This window comes from Cyprinodon tularosa, unplaced genomic scaffold, assembly GCF_016077235.1.
Source record: "Cyprinodon tularosa strain WSP-4 unplaced genomic scaffold, ASM1607723v1 ctg253, whole genome shotgun sequence".
In the NCBI taxonomy this organism is placed as follows: domain Eukaryota; kingdom Metazoa; phylum Chordata; class Actinopteri; order Cyprinodontiformes; family Cyprinodontidae; genus Cyprinodon; species Cyprinodon tularosa.
Genome location: NW_024038941.1, coordinates 661,123 through 686,523, shown reverse-complemented (window position 1 = coordinate 686,523; position 25,401 = coordinate 661,123). Strand labels below are relative to the sequence as shown.

At 36.7% G+C, this 25,401-nt stretch overlaps 1 protein-coding gene across 1 annotated transcript; it reads left to right on the top strand.

Annotated features, from left to right (window-relative positions):
* The first annotated feature begins 523 nt into the window (after window positions 1-523).
* On the top strand, window positions 524-24,280 carry fntb (farnesyltransferase, CAAX box, beta). The gene is made up of 12 exons (XM_038288388.1): window positions 524-755; window positions 5,427-5,491; window positions 9,687-9,759; window positions 11,204-11,295; window positions 15,176-15,322; window positions 16,087-16,170; window positions 18,402-18,488; window positions 18,571-18,700; window positions 20,796-20,928; window positions 22,309-22,420; window positions 22,524-22,638; window positions 23,881-24,280. Exons 1-12 carry the CDS (start codon window positions 657-659, stop codon window positions 24,040-24,042), a joined length of 1,299 nt encoding a protein of 432 aa, XP_038144316.1. The 5' UTR covers window positions 524-656; the 3' UTR covers window positions 24,043-24,280.
* Window positions 24,281-25,401: the final 1,121 nt, after the last annotated feature.

Sequence of the window (25,401 nt, the reverse complement as noted above, 5' to 3'; positions counted from 1 at the left end):
AGTTATCCTGTACACAGATGGATGACAGACAGACAATCTTGCTGAAATACATAACCTCCTTGGCAAAAGATGGATTCTTTAACTTATTATATATATATATATATATATATATATATATATATATATATATATATATATATATATATATATATATATATATATATATATATATATATATATATATATATATATATATATATATATATATATATATATATATATATATATATATATATATATATATATATATATATTGTTAGTTTGTTTTGAAAGGTAACCTATATAATTTCCTTTAAATTTGGGTTTAAAAATAAACTAATGCGGGTCTTTTATTATCCTCCCTTCTATGAGATTATTTGTCAATTTATGCAATGAAGTATAATGAAGTGGCATTAAAATGATAGAAATAAATAGCTCTGAATGCACTGAATTAAAAAAAATTCACAATAACTCAGGTGTTCGTGTTTTTTTGTTTGTTTTGGTGAATGAAGCGGAATGGAAATGTTTTGTCCCATCTGACACGCCGTAGCTGGCTGCTCGCTCAGTTTTTTTACGCCCACTTCAGCGATAAATCAGAAAACTCTCCAAACACTCCGAGTGTGGACCTCAAAGCATCGTTACTGAATTGTTGTTTGCAGCGTGTCTTTCCCTCCATCATGGACGGTGTTCCCGCTCCTCTGCGGTGCTTCAGCGAGCAGCACACGGGAGAAATGTTTGTGGATGACGGAGTGGAAACGGTTACTTCAGTGGAGCAGGTGAGCTAACAACAGATTAGCTACATTGGAGCTAACGTTGCTCTGCTCTGCTCTGCTGATGGTAAAAGGCAAAAAGAATTCGCATACATTTATTTTCTTAACTCGTCTTAATTTTATGCAGTTCAGGAGATGTGTTCAATTACTTTTTCGGTTTATTTTATTCTTCTTTAGTTCGCAAACAAGCTTCTGCATAGCTGACAATCTAATCATAATGCGATTACCTTATTTATGCTCGGTACTTCCTTTCGGGCTTTGTCTACAATCTGTCAACATTTTAAAAACAAAGGAATCGTCTTTCTGCTTGTTAGAACTTTTTCTTAAGGCTAGTGAGACTTTTGCATAAAGAAATCGCAACGAAAACTAAACTCATTGCCAAATGTGCTGCTAGTCCAACAAATTACATTTGCGTTTTATTGTTAAATATGTGACTTTTGAGAATTTGAACATCCCTGATAAGAGCCCAGCGTTTGTGTTTTTGCAACATAAATAACCTCAAAGTTGTTTTTATGTAAGGGGACATGCATAACTCAGAAATTACAGTCGCGCAGGGGCGGAGCTAGATCGGGGGCCAGAGGTGGCCATGGCCACTCATTGGCCACCCCTACCATTTTTTTTTTTTTGGCCTTTAATACAGACATGGCAGCAGTAATACAACCAAGAGAAATTTTTTACTTACTAAACATTTTAATTTTTCATATATAATAATAGTTACTTGACAACTAAAATGCTGTGGTTAATTATGCACATTAAAATACTAACATTAAAGTTGATTTATACAGAATTCATGCTCTTTAAACACTAGGACTCCAAGGATTCGGATCCTGCTAGAACTCCCACTGGCCGTCAATTTGATGGGTGACATTTTTCCCAATGGAACGCATGAGTAGTGATGATGTCATTAACTGAAATTGTTCTATTGTGAGATCTAAACCCATTGTGCATATGTAAACCATAAAAGAAATCTGATATTTATTTTTTAAAAGGCTGTATTGTACGTTATTATTTCTGTTCTAAATTTGTATTAAAAGTAAATGCGTACAGTAGGACTGTTTTACTACACAGGTTCAAAGTTAATTATGAAATTAGAATTTTATTTACAGAAATTGATTGATTCCCCCCTGAATATTTCCAGCAGAACACCTTTTCACATTTATGGCAAACATCATATGAGCATTTTTCTGTGCAGCGCTGAAGCACCTGGCGCTGTTTTCTGTGCCTCGCCAAAGCTGCTCTTCAGCGGCAGAGGGGCTGGAAACCTGCAGTTTCCCCGCAACTGTTTTACCAGTTCAAGGATAAAATCTCTGCGTGAAAAAGTGACATTCAAACACCTCCTGAACAAAACCAATGCATTTATACCTGATATTTCCGGCTGAGTGAACCGGCTGAGATGTGGGCAATGCTTGAATAAAAGTTTTACTATTGTCTGAGGGGTCACTGATACATCTGCATTTTCCCGGGGATGGGTGATCATCCTCGGACTCGCTGTCAGAATCTGAGCCGCTTCCTACCCAGTCCTCCTCATCGGTCTGTCCCCCTCCGCCCGAATCACTATCATCAATATTTTGAAGGATTTCTAAATCCTGTTTCGCTGTTAGATTTCTTCTAAAAGCCATTTTTCCATGTTAGCCAAAGAGTTCTAGGTAGAATGTTGGTTGCTAGGCAACGGTACCGAACGTCAATCATCCGAATTTACAATGCAACTAATAAAGCTGTCAAAATGACGGCTGTGGGAGATCGAGGTAAATTAACCATATTTATTTTTTAACGTTTTTATTTTATTTAAAAAAACTACGTGAAAATAAAGGAAGTATAGAAACAGAAAAAGTCAGTAAATGTGAGCAACATAAGATTCATTTTAAATATAGTTCTTTCCCTTTAAAATCTCAGAACCATCAAAATGACGGCCTTGGGAGTTCTAGTGTTAAGACCCTAATTTTGTGTTATATAGGGTAAAGAGAAAATTATGTGTCTCTGCAAGTCATCAGGTAGTTTTCAATGAAATCATAGATAAAGGTTGCACAATGAACCTTTCTTTCATGATAGGACTCGTGCGCGCCTTGTCATGGCTGATGGTGTTTCCGCTGGCGGGTGTTAACGTACAGCAAACACAGAGAGATGGAGAGTGAGGAGGACTCCAGCAGTAAAACAGAGTTTTCCACATGGAAATACCGGTTTTACGTCGAGCTGCGTTTCCCCATCAGATAAGGTTTTCCCTGCATCTCCGCGCAGCGCAGGCGGCACGATTCACAGTGCAAGCGACAGGAAACGCGCATGCTGGCTAAAGGCGCGTTACAGCCGCCCTGTGCTCGCGCCACAGGGGAACTATTTATGTTGAGTTGCAATAAATGCAAAACTCTCTGCAGGTTCTTGTCTTTGTCGTCCGCTCTATTCAGCTGGCTTTTGAAACACACGGCGAGAAGGTGGGGGCAGGGTGGAGAGGGTTACAGGGGCGAGAAACGCAAAAGTAACGCAATAGTTACTTTTACTGGTAACTAGTTACTTTCATTGTGGAGTAAATCAGTTATTAACTCGGTTACTTTTTTGGAGAAGTAACTAGTAACTATAACTAATTACTTTTTCAAAGTAAAGTGCCCAACACTGCAAATAACTTACCTGTAACCTGGTTCCCACGTATGGCATAAGCTGGAATGCGTCAAGAAATGTTGAGCTTTCTCAATTGCTGATTTACCTCCTTTAGCAAAGCTAAAGTTTGCAGATCATGCAAAGAAATAAAAGGATCTCACTGCAGAGGAATCATTTGGGAAAAAAATCTCATTGCGTACACCGCTTCCAAGTAAAATCAGTCAATAATGGGGAGAATATAACGGACCACAGAGGCATTTTTCCATAACTTGTGGCTAAAGCTATTCAGTAATGTTGCCAAGCTCCAACAACCACTGGCTGATTTCTACATGTGACAGTTTCCTGTATTCAGTTTTTGGACTATGGAGTCGGGATGAAAGACCAAAAACAGAAGAAAGCTCAGGGGTGTTATGGAAATCATCCACAAATCCTCTGATTACTTTAACAGACTGAGTTATTTCACTGGTTGAAATGAATCTACAGCAGCATATTCAAGCAAAAATGCTTTCAGATTAAAATATGTCTGAATAATCTAATTCATAATGGGGTAGAAGATCTCAAAATAACTTATTTAAAGGTTGTTTTACTCAAAAGAAGTGGACAACAAACCTTACATTGATATGGGGTTTGGATGAATAAATGCAGATTACAAAAAGACAGCTCAAGTAAAACAAGAAAAGATTTACCAGAAGCCCCTAGTTATAACTTTTTTTTTTTAAATAAACCTAAATTGTATTCTCCTTTTATTTGATACTAAACCCTTTGTGCTCCTCTTAATGAAGAACTGGCACCACCTGTTGGTTATAATTATGGATCCTGGTCACATAGCCACACAATACAAAGATGTGCATACATTATGTATAATATATTTTAAACCTTCCTCCAAAGTTTACAGGTGGTTGGTTTGAAAATAAGTTCAAAATATCAACAAAGAGGAAATAAAAAATATAAAAGTAAAATATAAAAGTTTGGTTAGTTCAGTGATGTATTAGGTTTCATATATTGATGATGTAACTCATGTTTCTTGAATAACTAAGTACTGCCTGCGTATAGACTCCTCTTCAGGTATCGGCGTCTGATTTCTAAAAGTCTTCTGTCAAATTTAACTTGTGAAAAAAAAAAAACAGAGATACGAAATAGTTAAGCAAAAACTTGCACAAATTAAATGTAACCAAAGTTTCATTATTATTATTTTAATACGTTGCAAAAACATTTTCCTAATCCAGGATTTCCTGGAGTCTAAAGATCACAAGACACAGACAGACCTATTTCTCTAGTAATTCTTCAAAACTGAAAGAAAACCAAACAAGCAGATATTTCAGTTATAGCATATAAACATCATAAGAACATCTATTTAGGCATTTAGGTTTTTTAAGCTAAGTAAACATACACTTTATCCTCTAACAGCATGGAAAACTTAGACTCAGATTCAGATAAATCCAAGCTTTTTTATATAGTCTCTGGCAAACTTCAGTCTAAACTGTACCGACAAGCTAATGCTGCAGGCCCCATAAGGACATTTTAGGGGTTTTGAAATTTCTTTCAGCATCTTGCCGTCTGTTTTTAAAGGTAACATCGCTTGGATGGCCGGTTGTTTTGAATGCCCTTGAGAACTGTTTGAAAACGTTCACTTTTTTTAGGGTTTTTCTTGAAGATTCAAAGTCCACTTGTTTAAATAAAACCAAGAGACTGGAAACGGCTACAACAAAAACAAAGTATCCTGTTAAAAATTTCTTATCAACAATCAAATCATTTTTAGGTTAAAAAAAAATTTGTGAAAAAGAATGTATCCAGTGTGAGATTATACTCCTCTGTCATTAGCTTAAATCTAATCTTATTCACACTTTTAATAAATCTGTAAAGTTGTGTGTATGTGTGTGTGTGTGTGTGTGTATGTATGTATATGTATATATATATATATATATATATATATATATATATATATATAAAGGTACTCTGTATCTAACTTATTTTTGTTGCCATTGAAACCACCCACCTCTGTTATTTCCTTCAGTAGTTTTTATTAAATGCTAGACTTCCCTCTCATAACTATCTCTCTTCTTGTTCACTCTTTTTTTTTTTCATTAGAAAAAAGTGGAGCAGACCATTGAAGAAGCCATTAACGTTTACAAGCAAATGCACAACTTACCACAGTAAGTTCCTACAGACCGTCTACACAAGTTGAACTAAAGGTTGTGTTTTCACAGATGTTTGGCTTTCTGTGCAATAACTACACTGCAGATGTATTGTTTTTCCAGATTACATGGTAACGTTTGTTTTTCTTACTGATATTACCACAAAGCACATGTATGTGAAACCTTTTGACATGGATCTAATACAGCTCCAGCTGGAGGATTGTCTATTTTAAAGGAAGGATCTAGACAGTCCGCAAAGCTACGCTTGGAGATTCATTGATGAATAGGTCAGGTGCTGCATTTTCACAACGCTGACAGTAACTGCCGCCCCTCCAAGAACATATAGCTGTGATTTAGGGTGGCTTTTATCTGAAACGATGCACTGGTCAGCCCACACACTTTGCTGCTGCTATCAAATGTGTGGGTGACTCATCTCATTTCTATGACAACTGTTGGATACGATGATTGCTGACACCACAGCCTATGTGGAAGTACATGAGAAAATTAATGTAATTAGTCGGAAGAGGTTGTGGGTTTGTTAGAGACCATCTGTTCTGGGCTTTTATAACAGGGTGGAATATATAACAAACTAGAAAAGCACTCGGAGAGCACAGACCTCCACCAAGCAGCATTTTGCCCCATTTTTGTGACTTGCACCTATAGCTAAATCTCACACATGATCTGGATCATTACCAAAGGTTCTGCTCTCACCTTCTCCATTCAGTCTGCTTTCTTGTTTGATCAGCAGATCGTGACTTAAAGCGAGGCATGACTCACCTTTACTGTGTTTTAGTGTTCAGTCTAATACTTCTGGATTTTAAAGAATCCGATGCTGAAACTGTCAATAATCACTGCTGCCACCCTCTGGTTTAAGGGGGAACTCCTTGTTTATGATGTGGATCCTAACCAAAATTTAATGGATTGTTTCATACACCAGGTGCACCTTTGGTTAAAGGAAAAAATAATAAAAAAGAAAGGGGACAGGCAGACACACTCTCCTAAAAACAACCTCCTTGGTGGAGTTAATAAAATGGTGGTTTGTTTTACTTTTTTATTATTTATTTGTGGAGAAAAAAATGTTTAGGCGTGCTCATGCATTCTGGACAAGCATGAAACTTTTCTCTCCTATTAAAACAAAACAAAAAAGGATAAAGGTGAGGCTGACTTTTCGGTGCATCCCTTCATGTGACACAATTTAAAAAAATAATCAAATGTTTAGATTTAACTGATTACCCCTTGTCTTCTCATTGCTGTTTCTATTTGCTTTCTGAAAGCAATGCCTTTGTGAAACCTAAAAATATAAACAATTGAATTAATTTAAGGTGTAGAAAAGAATATTGTGTTTTGTTAACTGTTTTCCATGCAGGGTTTTCATTAAGATGTATGGGATTTTACAAATTTAGCTAATTCTGTTTGTTAAATGATGTTATCACTTTAAAATACTGTTTATTTTTACATTCGCGCCTGTGAAATGCCAGCAGATCTGGTCTGTACTATAAAATCTTTGGTACACCTCCATGCAGCACAGGAATGAGGCATCCTTTCTGATCAGTGACCTCTTCCTGTAGCTACACGCTCAATTTGGAAGTAATGTTGATGTTCAAGCCAGCGCCCAATAAGGCGTCTACATATTCATGTCTATGGTCCAGCAGGGGGTCCTGTGATATCTTTCAGATGCTTCAGGACTAATCAGTCAAACGTTTTAATGATAACAGACATCAGAGCAGCAGGATACATAGAACTTGTCCATCTAGAATATGTTCATTCTCTGGATGTTTTCTTATCATCGTCAAAAATTATACATATATTTCTTTAATCTTGTCCTCTCCGCTAGCAGCTGCCCTCAACATTTTAAAGGGCGGGATGAATCATTAGCTGATACGATGAGCCAGTTGGTTGTTGTTGTCTTTCATATTTGCTGCAACAAACACGGATAACAGCCTGCGACTTGAACCGGAAGAGTGTAATTACAGCAAACAATGCGTTTAAAGCGCAGGCGGAGACCATGATGAGGTGGATGAAGGGGATGAGAGGGATCAGTTGATTCATACATGGAGCTGAATGCTTGTTTGCTGACAAATGGAGGGAAAAAATCAGGAAATTATCCAAATCAGACCTTTAGGCTCAGTTGGATTTACTCTATTGTTCATTCGGTTTGTTTATTACTTTATAGAGACTAGGGGTAAGAATTTGTTGCAACCTCATTGGATAATTTGCACAAGTCACTTCTATATAATTAAGTGGATAAATGCATTTTCTTGCCAGTATCTTTTCAAATGTATTTTTTTTTTTCATTTTATAATTTAAGTCAATTTTAGTCCTTCTCTTTTGATTAGTCATATATTTATGATTAGTGTCTTTCTTTTGCTATAGTAATCATCTGAGTTTAATGTTGGACTGATGGGTAAGGGACATGATAGCTTCACTGGCTGTTGACCCTCCAGGGTCTTAATAATGCTCCTCAGGTCTTTACTTAAAGGAAAAGTCCTTTCAGCAAGGAATAACCTACGGATCATTATTTATACCTAAAACTAATACGGTCGCTGTGATTCAATAAATTTAGCGTTAATTAGTAAAAATAAAATAATTTTCGTCATGAGCACTAAGTCTGGGAGTGTAACGATCTTGGTTCTGTTGTTTTTCCTGACAGGGAGTGGCCATTTATTCACAAATATAGTAACACTCCTGACATCTTTCTGCAGTGACGTCACGGGGCAGTAAGCTAAAGGCCATCCTTCCCGTTCTACAAGAAAACTCAATAAGAACTACTAGACACGCCTGCATTCAACAACAATTATTTGAGATTTCAAAAGGACTTCATCACTAAAATTTGAGAGAGCTATAGTTAAACTGACAATGCCTACATGCAGGCAGTTGGATGTTGCAATACATTGGGAAACGTAAAAAAAAAAGTTATTTGAATGGTAAAATAGTAAATGGCATGTACTTATATAGCGCCTTTATTCAGGTTAGGAGACCTGACCAAAGCGCTTTACACCACATTCATTCACCCATTCACACACACACTCACACACTGATGGTGGCAAGCTACATTGTAGCCACAGCTGCCCTGGGGCTCACTGACAGAAGCGAGGCTGCCGTACACTGGCGCCACCGGGCCTTCTGACCACCATCAGTAGACAATGCAGGTGAAGTGTCTTGCCCAAGGACACAACGACAATGAAAGTCGGAGTCGGGGCTTTAACCGTCAACCCTTCGATTACAGGGCAAAACTCCTACATCCAACGCCACTGTCGCCCTGTTTCACCTTTCCAATTCATGATCCACCACGGGTTCGTCGTTGGATTGCCAATTTAAAGAGGGAGTATTTGCCATCGAACTTCTGGCCAAAGAAAAAACACGTCATATGTAGCCAATGTTTGGAAGAAGAATGTTTTCAAGATGGATAAAAGCGCATTGTGACAAACACAAGACACAGCACTGGGACTTGATCAACAGCCGATACCGCAGCGTGACGTCACAAACCGGTTGGTGGCAGTAGTGTTCTTTGCCGAAAATGGATGTCTCCGTTAAAGCACATTCAAATGAAAACTACTCTCAATAAAAAAAAAATTAACACTTATCATTTGTTGAACAGTATGTAATAATTTTATATTTAACTGAAGTTTGAATTCTGAATATGACTGGACTTTTCCTTTTTAAATCTTTCAGATGTGTCAGATGTCTTGGATAATATATTAACAATACGAATATTGTTGAAATTTATTCCTTGTAAGATAAGTGGTTGAGTTGTTAACATTGATGCTCCTGAATGCATCACTGACTCGCTTTCCAGAAATTAAACGGGCTGCTTTTGAAACTGCTTGATGCTGGAAAACTTTTAAAAGCTCTAGAAAAATGACAGGGTTTAGAGTTTTAGCTGTTAAATGGTAAAAGAAGACGAGGGATTTAGTTTAGAATCCTTTTACACAGAAAAAATATAAATGTATACTTGATAAGGATTCCAATCCAGTTTGGAGAAGTAAAGATGTTATTGAGGAGATGTTTCTGTTTTCATAAGTAGTTTCTACATCTTTCTTTTTTATTTATTTTTGAAAGGTCCATATTTAAAATCTGACATCTAAAAACATCAAACCTTATTTTGGTTATTGAATTAATTTTTTTGTCATGTAACTTTAAATTATACAGATTTAGAGTAAATATTTGTCTTCTGATGTTCATGCATCTTTCTGTCCAATGTCATTTTCTTCAGGCCAACATTGTTGCGAGAACAACATTACCAGTACCTCAAGAAGGGGCTACGTCACCTATCGGATGCTTACGAGGTACAGCAAGCTTACATTTGTCAAAGCGCTCTGGTTTTTATGGATCATGTATTGTTTTATAGAGCTGATGATAAATGTGTCACAAAATATGTTCCCTCTGAATGCAAACTGATCCATCTACAGTTGGGCTTGTAAAAACACCACTATCTGTGACAGAACAATGATAGAGCAACTTTTATCATGCGTTCACACCGAACGGCGTCAAAAACGCTTTAACACCTAAACTTGGATGCTGGGTCTAACTGGTTAAGTTGCTTTGGCGCTTCGATGTTCTGGATACTCGGCGCTCTGGTTGTCTATCTGCTCTGTTCTGTAGCTTCAAGCTAAAAAGGTTGGAAAAAATAGATTTAAAACATTTTTATGCAAGAAAGTTAACTCAAAACATAATTTGCGAAGTCAGTTCATCAGGATTATCCCGCATACCGGCGGGAGGCAGCGCTGGGAACCCCCAGCCAAAGCTCTCTGAAGGCTGTCAGGGAATTTCCTGTTTCTCTTCTGCGTGGGTGGAAGTACAGAAGAGGATTAGGGCCACTGAAAAAAAAATAAAACAAAGTTAACAGATTTTTAAGTTTTATTTCAGTTTAGTATGGAAAAAAAAGTCAGAATTCTGACTTTAATCTCAGAATTCTGACTTTTTTCTGAGAATTCTGACTTTTTTCTGAGAATTCTGACTTTTTTTCTGAGAATTCTGACTTTTTTTCTGAGAATTCTGACTTTTTTTTTAAAATTCTGACTTTTTTTCTGAAAATTCTGACTTTTTTCTGAGAATTATGACTTTTTTCTCAGAATTCTGACTGAATTCTGACAATAAAAAAAAGAATTTTGAGATTAAAGTCAGAATTCTGAGAAAAAAGTCATACTTTTTTTCCCATTCTAAACTGAAATTAAATTTAAAAATCAGTTAACTTTTTTTTTTTTTCAGTGGCCCTAATCCTCTTCCGTAGTGGAAGTGAATATGTGGTAAAAAAAAAAAAAACTGCGAGCACAAGATTATAAAATCAAATATTTTTTGCTGGGAGATTTTTACAATTTTTTAGTTAATTTAGGTATTCATAAACTGTTTCACTGTAGCTTATTAAAAAGTTTCAGAGCAGAATGATCAGATATCGCTCTTTGTACCTTATATGTATCAATCCATTTTTCTGTCTTTTTTTAGAAAATGTGGAGTTCTGCTCTGTCTGTAAAAGTCCTGGATTAGTTTTTCTGATTGGTTGATGCTCTGCTTCAAAAGTTCAGACATCTCCATCCCTCATAGACTTTGCATGTAAATCAGATAACAGCCAGAATGTATTTGGTGTGAACAACCTTCTAAAACGTGCAAATCAGCTGATATAAGTTAAGCTTTCCTGGAATTAGAGAAAGTTTACCTTGTGTTGAACTAAATAATGTCGTATATGTTTATATCTTTAATTGATCTTGTGTGTTTTGTTTGTATAAACTGTAGTGTCTGGATGCAAGCAGACCGTGGCTTTGCTTCTGGATCCTCCACAGCCTGGAGTTACTGGAGGAGCCCATTCCTCCCGCTGTCGCCTCTGAGTGAGTCTCACAAAAACAGACTAGGATACCTCAACTACTGTAGACAGCTGCAGTTTACAGTAAGGAATCATTTTAACACAACATCACCTGAAAGAGATTCCTTTTTTTTTCATAGTGATCTTAAACGTTCCACATTTATTGTATAAAAACAGGGAAGACATTCACATGACAGCGTCAAAACTTAAAAGGAACCGATTTCACTTTTAGTTTGGCAACGACACAAAAGAATCTATTTATGATAAAGTAACAACAAACAAAGAAAAACTGTAAAACATTTTTTTAAGAAATCTGCTTATTGAGTGTTTTAATAAATCAAATTGTTTGCATGAATAAAAAGGAAAGCTTTCTGTGTCCAATGATGGAGGATGCTGAATAGCAGCATGGTTTCTTCATATTTCTTTAAAACGTTTTGTTTGTGGTTTCTTTCTTGGCCTCATAATGGGTCTGTTGTTTAGAATAAAGCAGAGTCACATTTTTTTCTGCTTTTCTTTTCCTTTGAAGTTTCAATATCCATAATCAGGGTTCCTGCAAAAGGCGTTCCTGCAAAAGGCGTTGAATTCCTAAATATAAAAATAAGGCCTTAATTGGTATTCAAAATGTCTTAAATCAGCCTTTCATAGGTCTTAAAATTGTCACAAAGTCATAAATAGGATTATATTTTTGTAATTCATATCAAAAATTAAAATAATTTATGATAATTTTTTTACATTTACCTATCAGCTTAGCTGTAACCATTGTTAGTTCTATCCCAACAGCAGAAACAATAAAAACAATGTTGCAAACAGACTTAGGGGTGATGCGCCAATACCATGGGGAAGTGTAAATTCAATGAAAATTGTCTATCTAGCCAAGAGTTTTCTGAATGGCTAAAAATGGTACCAGGTGTGGAATAGCGTATTTTGAGCAAAAGGTCATTCAAGCTCGGCACGTTGGGTATCAAAGCTTTGGAGTCAGACATGTGAAGGTGTAAAGGTTCCTGGACGGGGCCGCCTTTTACAGATGCTTTTTGTATCTCTGCTTCTGTCTCCTTGAACCCCAGTCGGCCTCGGAACATTTGGGAGATGCGCCATTAACTTTTTTACTGGAAAATATGAGCAAGTATAAATGTAACGAAAATTAGCTATCCAGCCAAGAGTTTTCTCCATGGCTAAAACAAGTACCGGTGAACATACATGAGGCACAGTGTGTTTTGTGCAGGAAGTCATTCAAACTCGAAACAATCGGAATTAAGGCAGTGGAGTCGCACATGCGAAGCACGAAACACAAAGCATCAAAATGGAGTTACAGAGAAACAGCCGGTATTTCTCAGTTTAGTTCCACCCTTGTCTCTGCAACGCCTCCACTTATCACCAAATCAAACATACTAAGAAAACGGTACAAAGAAAAATAGCTGCAAAAAAGACTTAGCACTGGTTATGTTGTGGCTTTAAAACTGATTTGTTTGTTCCCTGCTAAAACACAGTTTGTGAATTCAGTTAAATAATTATTAAAATATATCTGTCAGTTGTGTGTTTTTAGCTTTCTTCCTGTTTGGGAAGCTTTTCAAAATTTGAAACATTTGTGCAGTGGTTTATTTTAAAATAAACTTTTGGGTTAAGTTTTCGCAAGCGGGTTTTTCTTGTGTTTCTTGTGAATTTGGTCTTAAATTTTTATTTCAAGTGGCATTAAAAAGTCTTTAAAAAGTCTTGAATTTAACTTGCCTTATGCTGTAGGAACCCTGTAGATAGAAAACTTTGACTGTATGATCTAGTGAACTGTAAAGTGCCTTGAGATGACATGTGTTGTGAATGGCCGCTATATAAATAAACTTAATTTAATTGAAGAGTGAAAAACAAAGCACCAAAATTAAGTTACAGAGAAGCAGCAGCTATTTCTCAGTTCTGTTCCACCCTTGTCTCTGCAAGGCCTCTACAGCCATCTCCATCAAAAAAAGAACCAGCAGCACCAAATCTCCGGATAATGTTTGGCGGTACGCCTACAATGGAAGCACAGCTATTATGGACTTTGAGTAGGGATCAAAACAAAGTTTGGGAATTCCATTCATTAGTCGTTAAAAATATGTTATTGGTGTGTTTTTAGCTTTCTTCCTATATGAAAAGTTTTTCAAAACTGTAAATATTACTACAAGAAAGTAATGTTTATGTTAAAATAAGCTTCAGGTTAAATTTGTTGCAACCAGGTATTCTTGTGTTAATTGTGAAGTTGGTCTTAAAGTTTTGTTTCAAGGGACAAAAGTCTTAAATTTAACTTGCCTTATGTTGTAGGAACCTTGATAATAATCTGAACCTTATTAGTCATTTTAGCCTTTAGAACTTTTACAATGTGCTTGGTTTCCATTCTGTATGTAAGGCAATAAGTAGCTTAGATATTGAAAAAAAATCTAAACTAATTCTGGCAGCTCACTAATGATGAAGAATATTAGCTTTTTTTTAAATAGCTGTTTTCATGCAGTCAGGAGTTAAACAGAACCACACAAAAACTGTCATTTAAAAAAAGGCACTGCCTTTTGAATGTGTCGCTCTGCAAACCTCAGAGTGCAGCGATGCCAGGTCAAGCCTACACTCTCATTATAGCAGTGCCAGTTGGAGCGGATGGTACGGCCCTGTGCGTGCCGCCCGCCAGCCTTGTGTTCATACAAAGGAGCACACTGGCTCCTCCTGAGGCTTTCTAACAATGGCGACAGATTGCTTCCTCTGTCCCGTACTGGGCTCAGGTCAGAACTGGCAACAGACGGCCTGGTTGGTTTAGAGTTAATGAAAGCGTCTCTTCCAACTCATTTGGCCGGGGATCCTTTGTGTTCAGCTATTCCTCTCTGCAGCGTAGGCTGGAAAGAAATTTTTTTGGGAATTTGCTGGATGAATTCAGGGCTGTAAAGAGCAAAACCTCAGCTGTCTTCTGTGACACGTCAGCTGAAGAACTTTAATGTTTTTATTTTTGCAGCTGTAAAAAGGATTTTTTTGAAGGCCAGACAGAGTTATATAAGAGGAGGTTTTATTTTTTATTTTTCTAGCAGGCTCTGCTCATTTTATCTCATAAAATCTGGGAGTACTGAGTGGAAAATATATTTGCACATAAAAAGGAAAGATTCCAATGATTCAGAAAAGGATATCTTCTTTTTCTTTTATTCCGATAATGTATTCAGATATGATATGCCTTATTTAGGTTAAAAAGCCTTTTTATACAAACATAGTAACATGTTAATCTATGTTCTGCTCAAATCTGTAAAAATGAACGTTCAGTAGAAACTTCTGTGCTAATAGAGTTAAGATTGATTTTAGCCAATCACTGTAACGGATGAAATATGACGAGCTGCAACAATTCACTATTTTAAGCTCTTTCTGTTCCTCTTTAAAAGAATAAATCATGGATTCTGAGAGACAGATGCGATAACAGCAGCTTCACATACGTCTTCCTGTGCCGCTGTGTTTATTTTGGTTTGGCTGTGGGCTCAGCAGCAGCCCACCTTTAACCATTATACTGCGACGTGATTGGCTCAACCGTTTGAGGCAATCTTCAATAGTTGAAGATAGATTTTTACAGGCAAGCTGATATATTTAGTGTCCTAGAAACTAATTAGTCTGTTTTTTTATTTCCTCTTTAGCTGGTTATTGTTGGCAAGTTAAGGTTATGTAGTAGTTGTTTTTTCTCAGGATCCAGGATGCTTTGTTCTTTTTATGTACAAAATCATAATGCGCTGCTGTTGTTTTTATTTATCCTAATCTGACATTAAAATCTGCTTAATTATCTAAAATATTTAGGTGTGGGAAAAAAACTAGAGAAATGTCTAAATGGAAAACTGATTTCACAGTGCTGCTTTTAGGTGAAATGCTTAGTTTCAAAAGAAAATGCTTTTAAACCTGTGATACTCTGCCTCCCTTAGAGTGTGTCAGTTTCTGGCTCACTGTCAGAGCCCAACGGGGGGGTTCGCTGGAGGACCAGGGCAGCACGCCCACCTCGCCCCGACCTACGCTGCTGTCAACGCCCTGTGCATCATCGGCACAGAGGAGGCCTACGGCGTGATAGACAGGTAGGATCCTCCACACACAGCCACTCCATCCCACCAATCAGCACCGAGCCAGTCGAAGGTAAACGATTCTAGATATGATGGAATCGTTTAGTCGGCAAACTCGTTTTTTTTTTACGATATGTTGGTTAGATTTGATTAAACCAGCTAAAACCAGATAGTTTTCACATTCAGGTTTTTTTTTTTTTTTTTAATCTACATTATAAGGGTATTTACATTGTCCGGTTTGATAATGTAGATACTGATGTAAAAGATGTAAAAAAGCTTGCATTATAATAAGTTGGTATTTTTCCTGGATGCAGAGATGTTCCACTGAAATGTCGGGTAGCCCTCAGCCCTCTGGTTCAAGGTGGATCCACAGGATGTTCATACACTAAAGGATAAAAAAAAATCTTTATTAAATCTACTAAAATGTCGAGTTTTCTACGTTTTTTTTTTTTTTTTTCTTTAAGAAAATTGTCGGCAAATTAAACCTTATATCCCCCTAGCAAACATTAGGAGCTGATGCCTCAGGGAGAGGGCCTCCATTTCTCTGTAAATGCTCAGGTTAAAGACATTCACGCCTTTAAAGCCATTTTTAGTACAATAGGTTTTCTTCTACAGGATTTATGCCACCAGCATTTTTTCCTGTTCAAGCAGCACTAAACATGAATAAAAACGTGTTTTTTAAAGGCATTCTTCTACCTTTTCTATGTGACTAACCTGCTGATGCTTTACAGACTCTCTGTAATAATTGTTCATTATTCACACCCTTCAACCTTCCTCAGGGAGAAGCTTCTAGACTTCCTCTGGTCATTGAAGCAGCAAGACGGCTCCTTTGTGATGCACATCGGAGGGGAGGTAGATGTCAGGTGAGAAGGCTCCATAATTGGCTAATTTCACCACCTTTTCTCTTGTTTATATTTCATTCTTTGTTTCTCTTGTTTTGAAAAATAGAATTAAATCAATTAGAGCTCCAACCAGAAATGTATGCTGCATAGTCACTTTTACAAATACCTTTAGTGTTTATATGGAGAGCTTTTGTTCAGGATCAATTTAACGGGATAAAATGGCACATACGTTTCCTGAGAACTAAAGTGAGAACTTTAGTTTTCTTAACATCAATAACCAGGAGGTCTGCTGCATAGTAATCGTCTTTATTCTGTTTGAGCTGCATATGAGCTTAATGGAAGAATCTAATCTATAATGTACTCTGTTCCCAGCCTGCTTCTTACCTCATATTGAACAGAGAAACGCAAACTTTATGTGTTTTTGGAAAATGATAAAATTTGGATTGAAATCTGGAGTAGGGATCTTGGATTTTTATTTCATGGCAGCAATGCTTTAGTTAAAATACTAGAATCTTTTAGGATTCATGTCTTATTAAGAGGAAGGATCATATCTTTTTAAATTCCTTTAGTTGAAAGAATGCATGATGAATAGTTTTATCATAGAATTATAAATCTGAAAAATTAAACGTAAAATGCCCTGGAAAAAGAAAAAAAAAAGATGCGTCTTACTGGGGGTTTGAACAGTGAAATGTTTTAATGGAGTTATATCGTGTTGGAAGAGGATAAATCGGCTAGTAGGACCTTTCAGCTGCTCAGATAAATGGTAAATGGCATGTACTTATATAGCGTCTTTATTCAAGTTAGGAGACTTGACCAACACTACATTCATTCACCCATTCACTCACACACTGATGGTGGCGAGCTTCGATTTCAGGGCAAACTTCTACATCCAACGCCATTGTTGCCCCTGCATCTGCTCTTAGATTATACCATACCCGTATATAGGACGACCCTTATTATAAGACGGCCCCCTCTTTCCAGGACCAGTTTATAGGAACAAAAACCAAAAAAAAAAACTAAAAAGACTGATAAAACAAATTTATTTGGTTTAAAGAAACTTTTATATTGAAGTGTTAGCAATTTCATTGAAATAACATTGGATTCAAAGATTTGTGCAATTAAACAATATGAAGTACAAAATAACACTGCAATAACACATTAAATTGAAATCTTGCAACACTTCAACTCAAATGTAATCTGAACTTTGCTCACAGAACGTCTCAAAAACCTGGATGAGTCTTTTACTCAGACGTCCTCTGCCTCGCTGCGTTCCCTGTAGCTCTGTTATTTTTTGCTAAGCTTTTCTTTCGCTGTATGCATTTTTCTGGTCTTCTGACATTGTAATCTGTAACTCTGCATTTCTTTGCTTCCTGACAGTTGTTTGATGCCTCCTCTGTGTTGACCACCATTTATTTTACAATTGCTGTCATTATTTCGCCTCAAATGTCTGCAATCTTTTCTGACTTTTGATCTACTCCGTAATGGGCAGCGACTCTCCTTTTGTAGTATCTTTGTCACTTCTTCTCTGCTGTGATTAAAAAAATTACCCCAGCCAAAGTGAGGTCACTAACTTTACAAAAAACCGGCGCCCTCTGCTGTTGCGTTCGTGTAGCGATCCCAGACAACTGTCAGTCCGTATAATTGGTTAGACCTTAATTATAAGACTCATATTTTCACATGATTTTTAACAAAAAAAAACACCCTTGTCTTATATTCGGGCCAATGCGGTAGCTTTCAGTTGTGAACAGAAATTAGAATTGGAACAAGTACTATTCGATTTAAAGGTGAAGCACAAAAAAACTATTGCACAGCCATTCTGAGTGCTGTAATTGATGAATTATGGCAATATATCAGGTCTAGACTCACAAAATTAGAAATTTGTGCTTTTTTTATGGGGAACCGGGAAAGACTAGTTTTAGAGTGAAAACCTTTGTTTCTTTTCATGCAGTTGTGTCATCTTTCTGCACACTTATCTGTAATTTTTCACAATAATTTAATGGCATTCAAATTTTAATTTTTTATACTGAGTTTGTATACTATCCAGTGTTTTGTTTTAAGCAGGGAAGAAGGATTGCAACATTAAAAAAATGGTTTAAAAGCTTTTATATTCCGATACATGAATATAAGTAACAACACAAAGCATTATTTTGACTGCAGATTTACTTCATATAATATATATATATATATTCTTTTGAACTAATATGTTAAGGATTAAGTTGAACTAAAATCTAACGGTAAACTTAATCTTCCAGGAGTGCTTACTGTGCAGCTTCCGTTGCATCGCTCACAAACATCATGGCTCCTAAACTGTTTGAAGACACGACCAACTGGATCCTCAGGTACAGCCAAGACGTCATCAAAGGAGACGTTTTTTTCTGCCCATTTTTATTCTGATTCCTCCTCTTGTTTTTGTGGATGCAGCTGTCAGAACTGGGAGGGGGGTCTGAGTGGCGTTCCAGGCCTGGAGGCACACGGTGGTTATACTTTCTGTGGTACGGCCGCCCTCGTCATACTGGGCAAAGAACACATGCTGGATCTAAAGGCCTTGCTGGTAAGCCATCACTCTTCTTTTCTCCTTAGCTTTAGACATACATAGAGCTTTATTTTATTTATCCAGAGGCAAAATAATTTTATTAGATGAGGAAAGTGTGAAAACATTTGCTGAACTCTACTGATGTTGGTGCTCTGATGATTTGTTCTGCAGCAAAGATGTTTGCTGACCATCAGGTGACAGGCTTCTGAGCAGCGTGTTTTTTTTTAACATCTACCTGCTGTCTGTGCTCCCAGTGTGCTAAAATATCAGCCATCAATTCCTCTGCTGTCTGCTTCAGCATCCATTCAAATGCCAAGCAGTTAAAAGTTAAATTTGCAGGTGACAGACTCTGGTGAAACCCTCTCACTGTTCTTTAAAATGTTAAATATAGCTGAGTTTCCTTTTAAGGTTATATTTTTCCTTTATGGTTTGGAATAAAGAGGAAACTAATGAGGTTATCTCCAGACATTTCATGCCATCTTCACTTGACATCAGTCAGACAATTGCAATAATCGAATTAGTTGTAATCTTTGTGTTTACAGAAAGAAAACTAGTTCAGAGGCTATTGTTGATTTAAATGAATGTATTAGAATCTAATGGAAAAATGTTTCAGGATTTAGCATGAATAATAAGGTCTTTACAATCCTGTGAAACGATCTAACAGAAACTCAGCTTATTTAAAACAGATTCCCCACTTAAATCATTTTATTTAATTAAAGAATACAGAATATAAAAGCCGAAACAGGAAAAATATGTTTTAATTAAAAAAAATTGTTCATATTCAATAAGTTTTAGACCTGAATTTAGCTAAAATACCATAAAGTAGATTAAAGTAGAATAGAATTTAACTTAATGGTTCCTCAGTGGGAAAATTCATGTGTCAAAGCAGCCTAATGAAACACAAACAGAAGCCTGCAGATAAACACAAAGACAAAACAGACATAAGAATAAAGGACTGAACATTAAGGACTTATTTTTGGTTGTGGTTTCTCCAATGTTTGGGGGGCTTTTGGCCTCTTGCTTTAGTTCATTGAAGCACTGTTTCCTGCACAGTCAGATATCTGAACTTTGACTTTAACGCTGCAGTACCTTGTTTTGTTTTTTAAAAATCATTCTGTTTGAGCCGTTTCTCTTGCTGCTGTTTTTAGATTTATTGCTCCGTTTCATAATGCTGTTTACTCCAAAGCTCCTCAGGCTGAAAAAAAAAAAACATGACTCCACCCTGCTTTACAGACTCTAAAGCATTTGTGCTGATATGGTTTGAATGAATTTTACAAAGTGTTGCAAATAAAGTTGTTTTAGTCATATTGAAATGGTTGCTGCCACTGAAACTAAAGTTAACATTTTGAGTGCAGCAGGATGCTGCAGTATCCTGTACGTTGCAGCTTTGCTTTTGATTGGCTGTGAGAAACAATACTGAAACAGAACATAAGGTCAAATTTAATTAGGAGGATGTCGTTCCAGTAGGTCTTAGTATTCTGTGACTTATTCTCTACTTGTTATTGTATAGTCACGCACTTTGAGATGCTAACTGAGGCGCAAAGATTCTGAGCAATGATGACATGAACCACAATGGTGGACATGGGCATTTGATTTTACTCTCATGTTCAGGTTTCATTGAGGAGTTGTTAACTTCAGAGCAGCTTGGATCTGCCTCTTAATATTTTTAAATCTTAGTTTTAAATGAAAATAAATGCTTGTCTTTTAACTTTTAGTTCTCAGTCTACCTCCCATTTCATTTATAGTAGTAAAAGTGGTGTTGAAGGGTGGCTTTCAATTTTTTTAAAGGCGAAAAGGAAAAACCCAGTGCAGATTTGATCATATATAACCTCTTTGGTTGGAATTAAGATTTTTTTTTTTTACATTTACAAATGTATTTATTTTTTTATGTTTTGATCACATGATGTAAGGACCTTCCAAGAGTAAATCTTATATCAGAAATGATAGGATCAAAGAAAGTTCTATAATTCTCATTTGGTCTCAGTCCAGGTTTTGCTTATCTGTTTTAAAAATAAAAATAATTTTCTTACATTTGTTTTTTAAAGGAATTGTCTTTATTAGGACTTACGTCAATGTTTAATTCTTCATTTAAGTGTGTGTTATTTCCCCCCAGCGCTGGGTGGTCAGCAGGCAGATGCGCTTTGAAGGAGGCTTCCAGGGTCGCTGTAACAAACTGGTGGACGGCTGCTACTCCTTTTGGCAAGCTGGACTCTTGCCTCTCCTCCACAGAGCCTTATTCAACGACGGTACATTTTTATATCCGTTTACAAGCAACTGATTAACTGATGAGTCTAACAGTTCTCAGACTAAATTAGTCACTTCTAGATCATTTGTGCTGATTTATAATGAACTGGTTTTCATTGCTTCTGAAAAAGGGAAATTGTTGCTTTGAATCCTCATGTTTATTATGAGTTTAGGAGCTTTTATATTTTCCTTCGTATAAACAGTCTGGAAAAATGTAATTTGATTCAAGTATGATCCATTTAACATAAAACTAGCAGGGTCAGTGGAAAAGAGCAGCTGTTGGAAAAAATAAAACCAAATAGTCCATAATATGGTTTATTAAGTTAGCTGTGCTACATATTAGCTCCACTTCTGCACCCCCAACTTGATTACCTGAATGTAAATGAATCGCGCCTTGACTTAATTAAAGACGAGTATTTTTCATTCAATCAGAACACTCTGAGCAGATGCAGACTAATTAAAACAAAATGCTTCACATAAGTGGTAGAGATTACAAAGCTAAGGATAATGTAATAACATCAGCACTTAATTATCTAATCAAATTCAGTAAAATGTTGCTTTTTTGGGTTATATATTAATTATTTTAGTTTTAAAATGTAAATCCCTCTAATGTAATTCACTCTCTGCATTTAACCCATCTCTTTGGGGAGCAGTGGGCTGCCATTGTGCGGCACCAGAGGAGCAACGTGGGTTTAAGGGTCTTGCTCAGGGACCCAGAGTGGAGGCTGTGGCCAACACTCCCTATTAAATAATGTTTAAAAAAAATAGTTTAAGTTAGAGAGAAGCTAAGTATCATTTCATAAAAGTTTAAAAAACAATCCGCTGGACTTGGTTTCCGAGGTTTGAAGACGTTTCGCTTCCCCTCCGGGAAGCTTTTCTCAATTCAAATGCCTGGATCCGCAGTGAGATTGAGTCTTTAGAGAGACAAGGCCTTGTATTGCTTGGAAACATGCAAGACATTTTAATTGAGAAAGCTTCCTGGAGGGGAAGCGAAACGTCTTCAAACCTCAGAAACCAAGTCCAGTGGATTGTTTTTTAAACTTTTACGGAATGATCATGACCTGGATGACTGAGAATCTTCATCAGCCTACAAGCTAAGTATCAGTTTTTTTGGTTTAAACGTATAAAACATATACGTTTAAATGCAGTTATTGTAAATATGGTTAATTATATAGTGAATAAGGTCGGAGCAGAGTGATGGAGGCGAGCACAGCAGAGGAAGTAGAATCTGTTGGAAGGAAAGCAAACACCAGACACGTACTGAGATTAAAACACTGCATACCTGTTTGCTCAAAAGTCTGGAGTTTTTCTGCTTGTTTTTTTTTTGGGTGGTTTAACTTTAGTTAATCTCAAACATTTGTGTGATTTCTGTTTGTTTGCAGGAGAGTCGGAGCTCAGTCGGCAGTGCTGGATGTTTGACCAGCAGGCCCTTCAGGAGTACATCCTTCTGTGCTGTCAGAATCCAACAGGGGGCCTTCTGGATAAGCCTGGCAAGTCAGTACCTCACCATCTGTCCCACACACACACAGTGAACAGTCAGATTGGATTCATGTGATTCCGTACGTCACAGTCCTCCTTGATTTCCTCATGTTTCCAGGTCCAGAGACTTTTACCACACGTGTTACTGTCTTAGCGGCCTCTCCATAGCACAACACTTTGGAAACTTGGAGCATTACAACGAGGTGATCCTCGGCAAGGAGGAGAACCGGCTGGTGAGTGCAGCAGCCAGTCAGTGACAAAAAGGTTGATTAATCCAACACTTATGGTATATTTAAAAGAAAACGTGGATTCTGGCAAAAGATGAAGTGTTTTGGTTTAATAAGAAATCTCCTGAGTTGGATCTTTTTAAAGACTTGAGTTAATGGCTGCTTTGTCTAAACCTGCTCATAAACGATTCATATCTTCTAAATCAAGCGTCCTTTCCAATATAAAGAGCCATTTTGCCAAGATTTCGGCTAAGTAAAAGTCATTTAGAGACGCAAAATATCACATGACTTTTTGATATAACAACTTATTTTGTTAAATTGCTGCCTTAGGAAGTCCACTAAAATTTAAGAAAAAACCATGAAACAATTCATTAAGATGAAGCATAGATCTTCTTCTATAGAGTATCATTTGATGTAGAAAAATTATGAAAAGAAAACGCATCAGTTTCAAGTTAATTAAAAAAGGGCTCTAAAAACATTTCTAGTTCTTTTAACGTTAATCTGTTGTGAAAATTCTATTGAAATATTCTTTATAAAACCACCTAAGCTTTAAAGGCTGATGTTATTGTAGTACATTAGTTATTTTATATAATTTTAGCCATCATTAGAAGCCATTGAAGAGCCAAGAGCCACTGCAGATCTCAGACCTTTAGTGTCACCTTAAAGAATAAGATTTAGTTGCATTGAAAATCGTAAGACTATTTTGTTTCTTTTTAACATGTAAAACCAATTAGTTAATCTGAACATGTAGACAGATGGAGACCTTATTATAGAAACATAATTGAAGCAGGAAAATATGCCTCAAATGAACATAAATGGTAAAAATCTAAATTTGATCATCAAACCAGCTGGTTCAAGGATGCAGATATCAGGAAAATTCCTTTTTCAGATGTTAAAGTGAAATTCAAATAATCTGCTTCAACTAAGTTGTTAATTTTAAGGGGGTGAATAAACCTCTGGTTGGGTGATTGTTAAATATAAAGCACAATAAAAACGTGTGCAAAGTATCTGATGCATTAGGCTCCAATGTTTGCACACTTTAGATGCATGAGTTTAAGAAAAGATTTTTGCTCTCCTGTTTCCAGTAATTAATTTAACAGAACAGGCGTCTGTAAGGATACGATAGATGGATGGTTGGTACAAAAACAAGAAAACGCCCTAAATGTTACAAATATGCCGAGAAATGTAATCCAGATGTGGGAATGGGCTCAAGATATTTATTTGTTTGACTTCCATTTTCCTTTATAGGCTCCCACTCACCCAGTATACAACATCTGTCCTGACAAGGTGGCTCAGGCTGTGCAGCACTTCCGCCAGTTGCCCGTCCCGCACGCCAGCAGGCAGGCAGGACCGTCTGCTGACTCCAACCCTTCAGAACCAGCCTCTGGTGCTGCAGGGAGTCAGTCATAGGTGGATCGTCGGCTTCAACCCGCTCACTCTGACCACAGGACTAGACCCAAGCAGGGATCGGTACGGATGAAAAAAGGGAGCAGACTGGACGACCATCTGGAGAACTTCTGAGGGATTCCTACTCATGTTTCTGACAGTGTTTTCTTTTTTTTTTTTTTATCCGATGAAAGGAAATTGTGACTTTAAATGATTTCAGTATCACCTGACTTAATAAAAGTTTATACAGCAGTTCTCATAATGGTGCCTTCATGTTTGAGTTCTTATACCAGACATCTGAGGTCGGGGATTTAACCCCTACACAACCAAGATGGCGTGTGCATTCCCTCACTGCCAGTTATGACTGATCGCTATTCACTGGATTGCTGATGGGCCGTTGGTAGAACATGTTGCTGCTAAGTCACCAGCCGCCATATTGGCATACCCTAGTTGGACTGCCCGTAACGTAAACATTACATCAAAAAATGATTCTCATTTTCAGAGGGGTTTAATACTTTTAAAATAAAGATAAAATCATTACTTTGATACACATTCATATCACTAGATTGCAATTTATGACAAAAAAAATAGGCACGTAGTGCATATTCAGTATGAAGTCTATAAATCATGTAATTATACAAATCCATCACAATAAAAGTGTGTTAAAGAGGCATAATACTGTACTTGGATATTATTACATTCGCACACTGATGTGCCAAATGTGATAAACTGATGTACATGTAATATACATTTAATTGCATGACATTAAAGGCATTTTATAGCACATTCCCACGAGAGTGGGGAGTACCAAGATTGCGGCAGGTGACTTCAGTTTTTTCGCCCTATCAGCAATTCAGTGAATACAGATCTGTGGTTATTATACATTTAGTGTGGACCTAGGAACCTTTGGCAGGCTCTTGTTTCCGTGACAACTGATGTTTTTAAATTTGAAATGTATAATTTCTATACAATTCTAAAATAAATGGAAAGTGCAAAAAGTACATTTGGCAACTACTTAAAGGCAAACTCTAAATTCAGGTGTCATGGGTTCAACTGAATGTTGCAAAGGAAATCTAAATTGCTCAGGGATCCTGAACAGATGTGGAGAGTAATAGGATGGATGTAACTATCAGAACAGGAAATTTAGAAATTAAATTTTTCAGACATTACCAGAATCCATATGTTCAGACAAACATGTGAAATGAGATTCAGTCTGTGGGTGTGCAATGATCCCATCTTTGATTGTGATATATTAGTGATTAAAAAACTCACTGGGTAACTGAATTTTACTCTATTGCAGTATTGGCAAATTTGAAGAATATGATTAAATGGTTACTGCAGGATGTTTAGAGATATTAATTATGTTTTATGTACCGGTAAGTG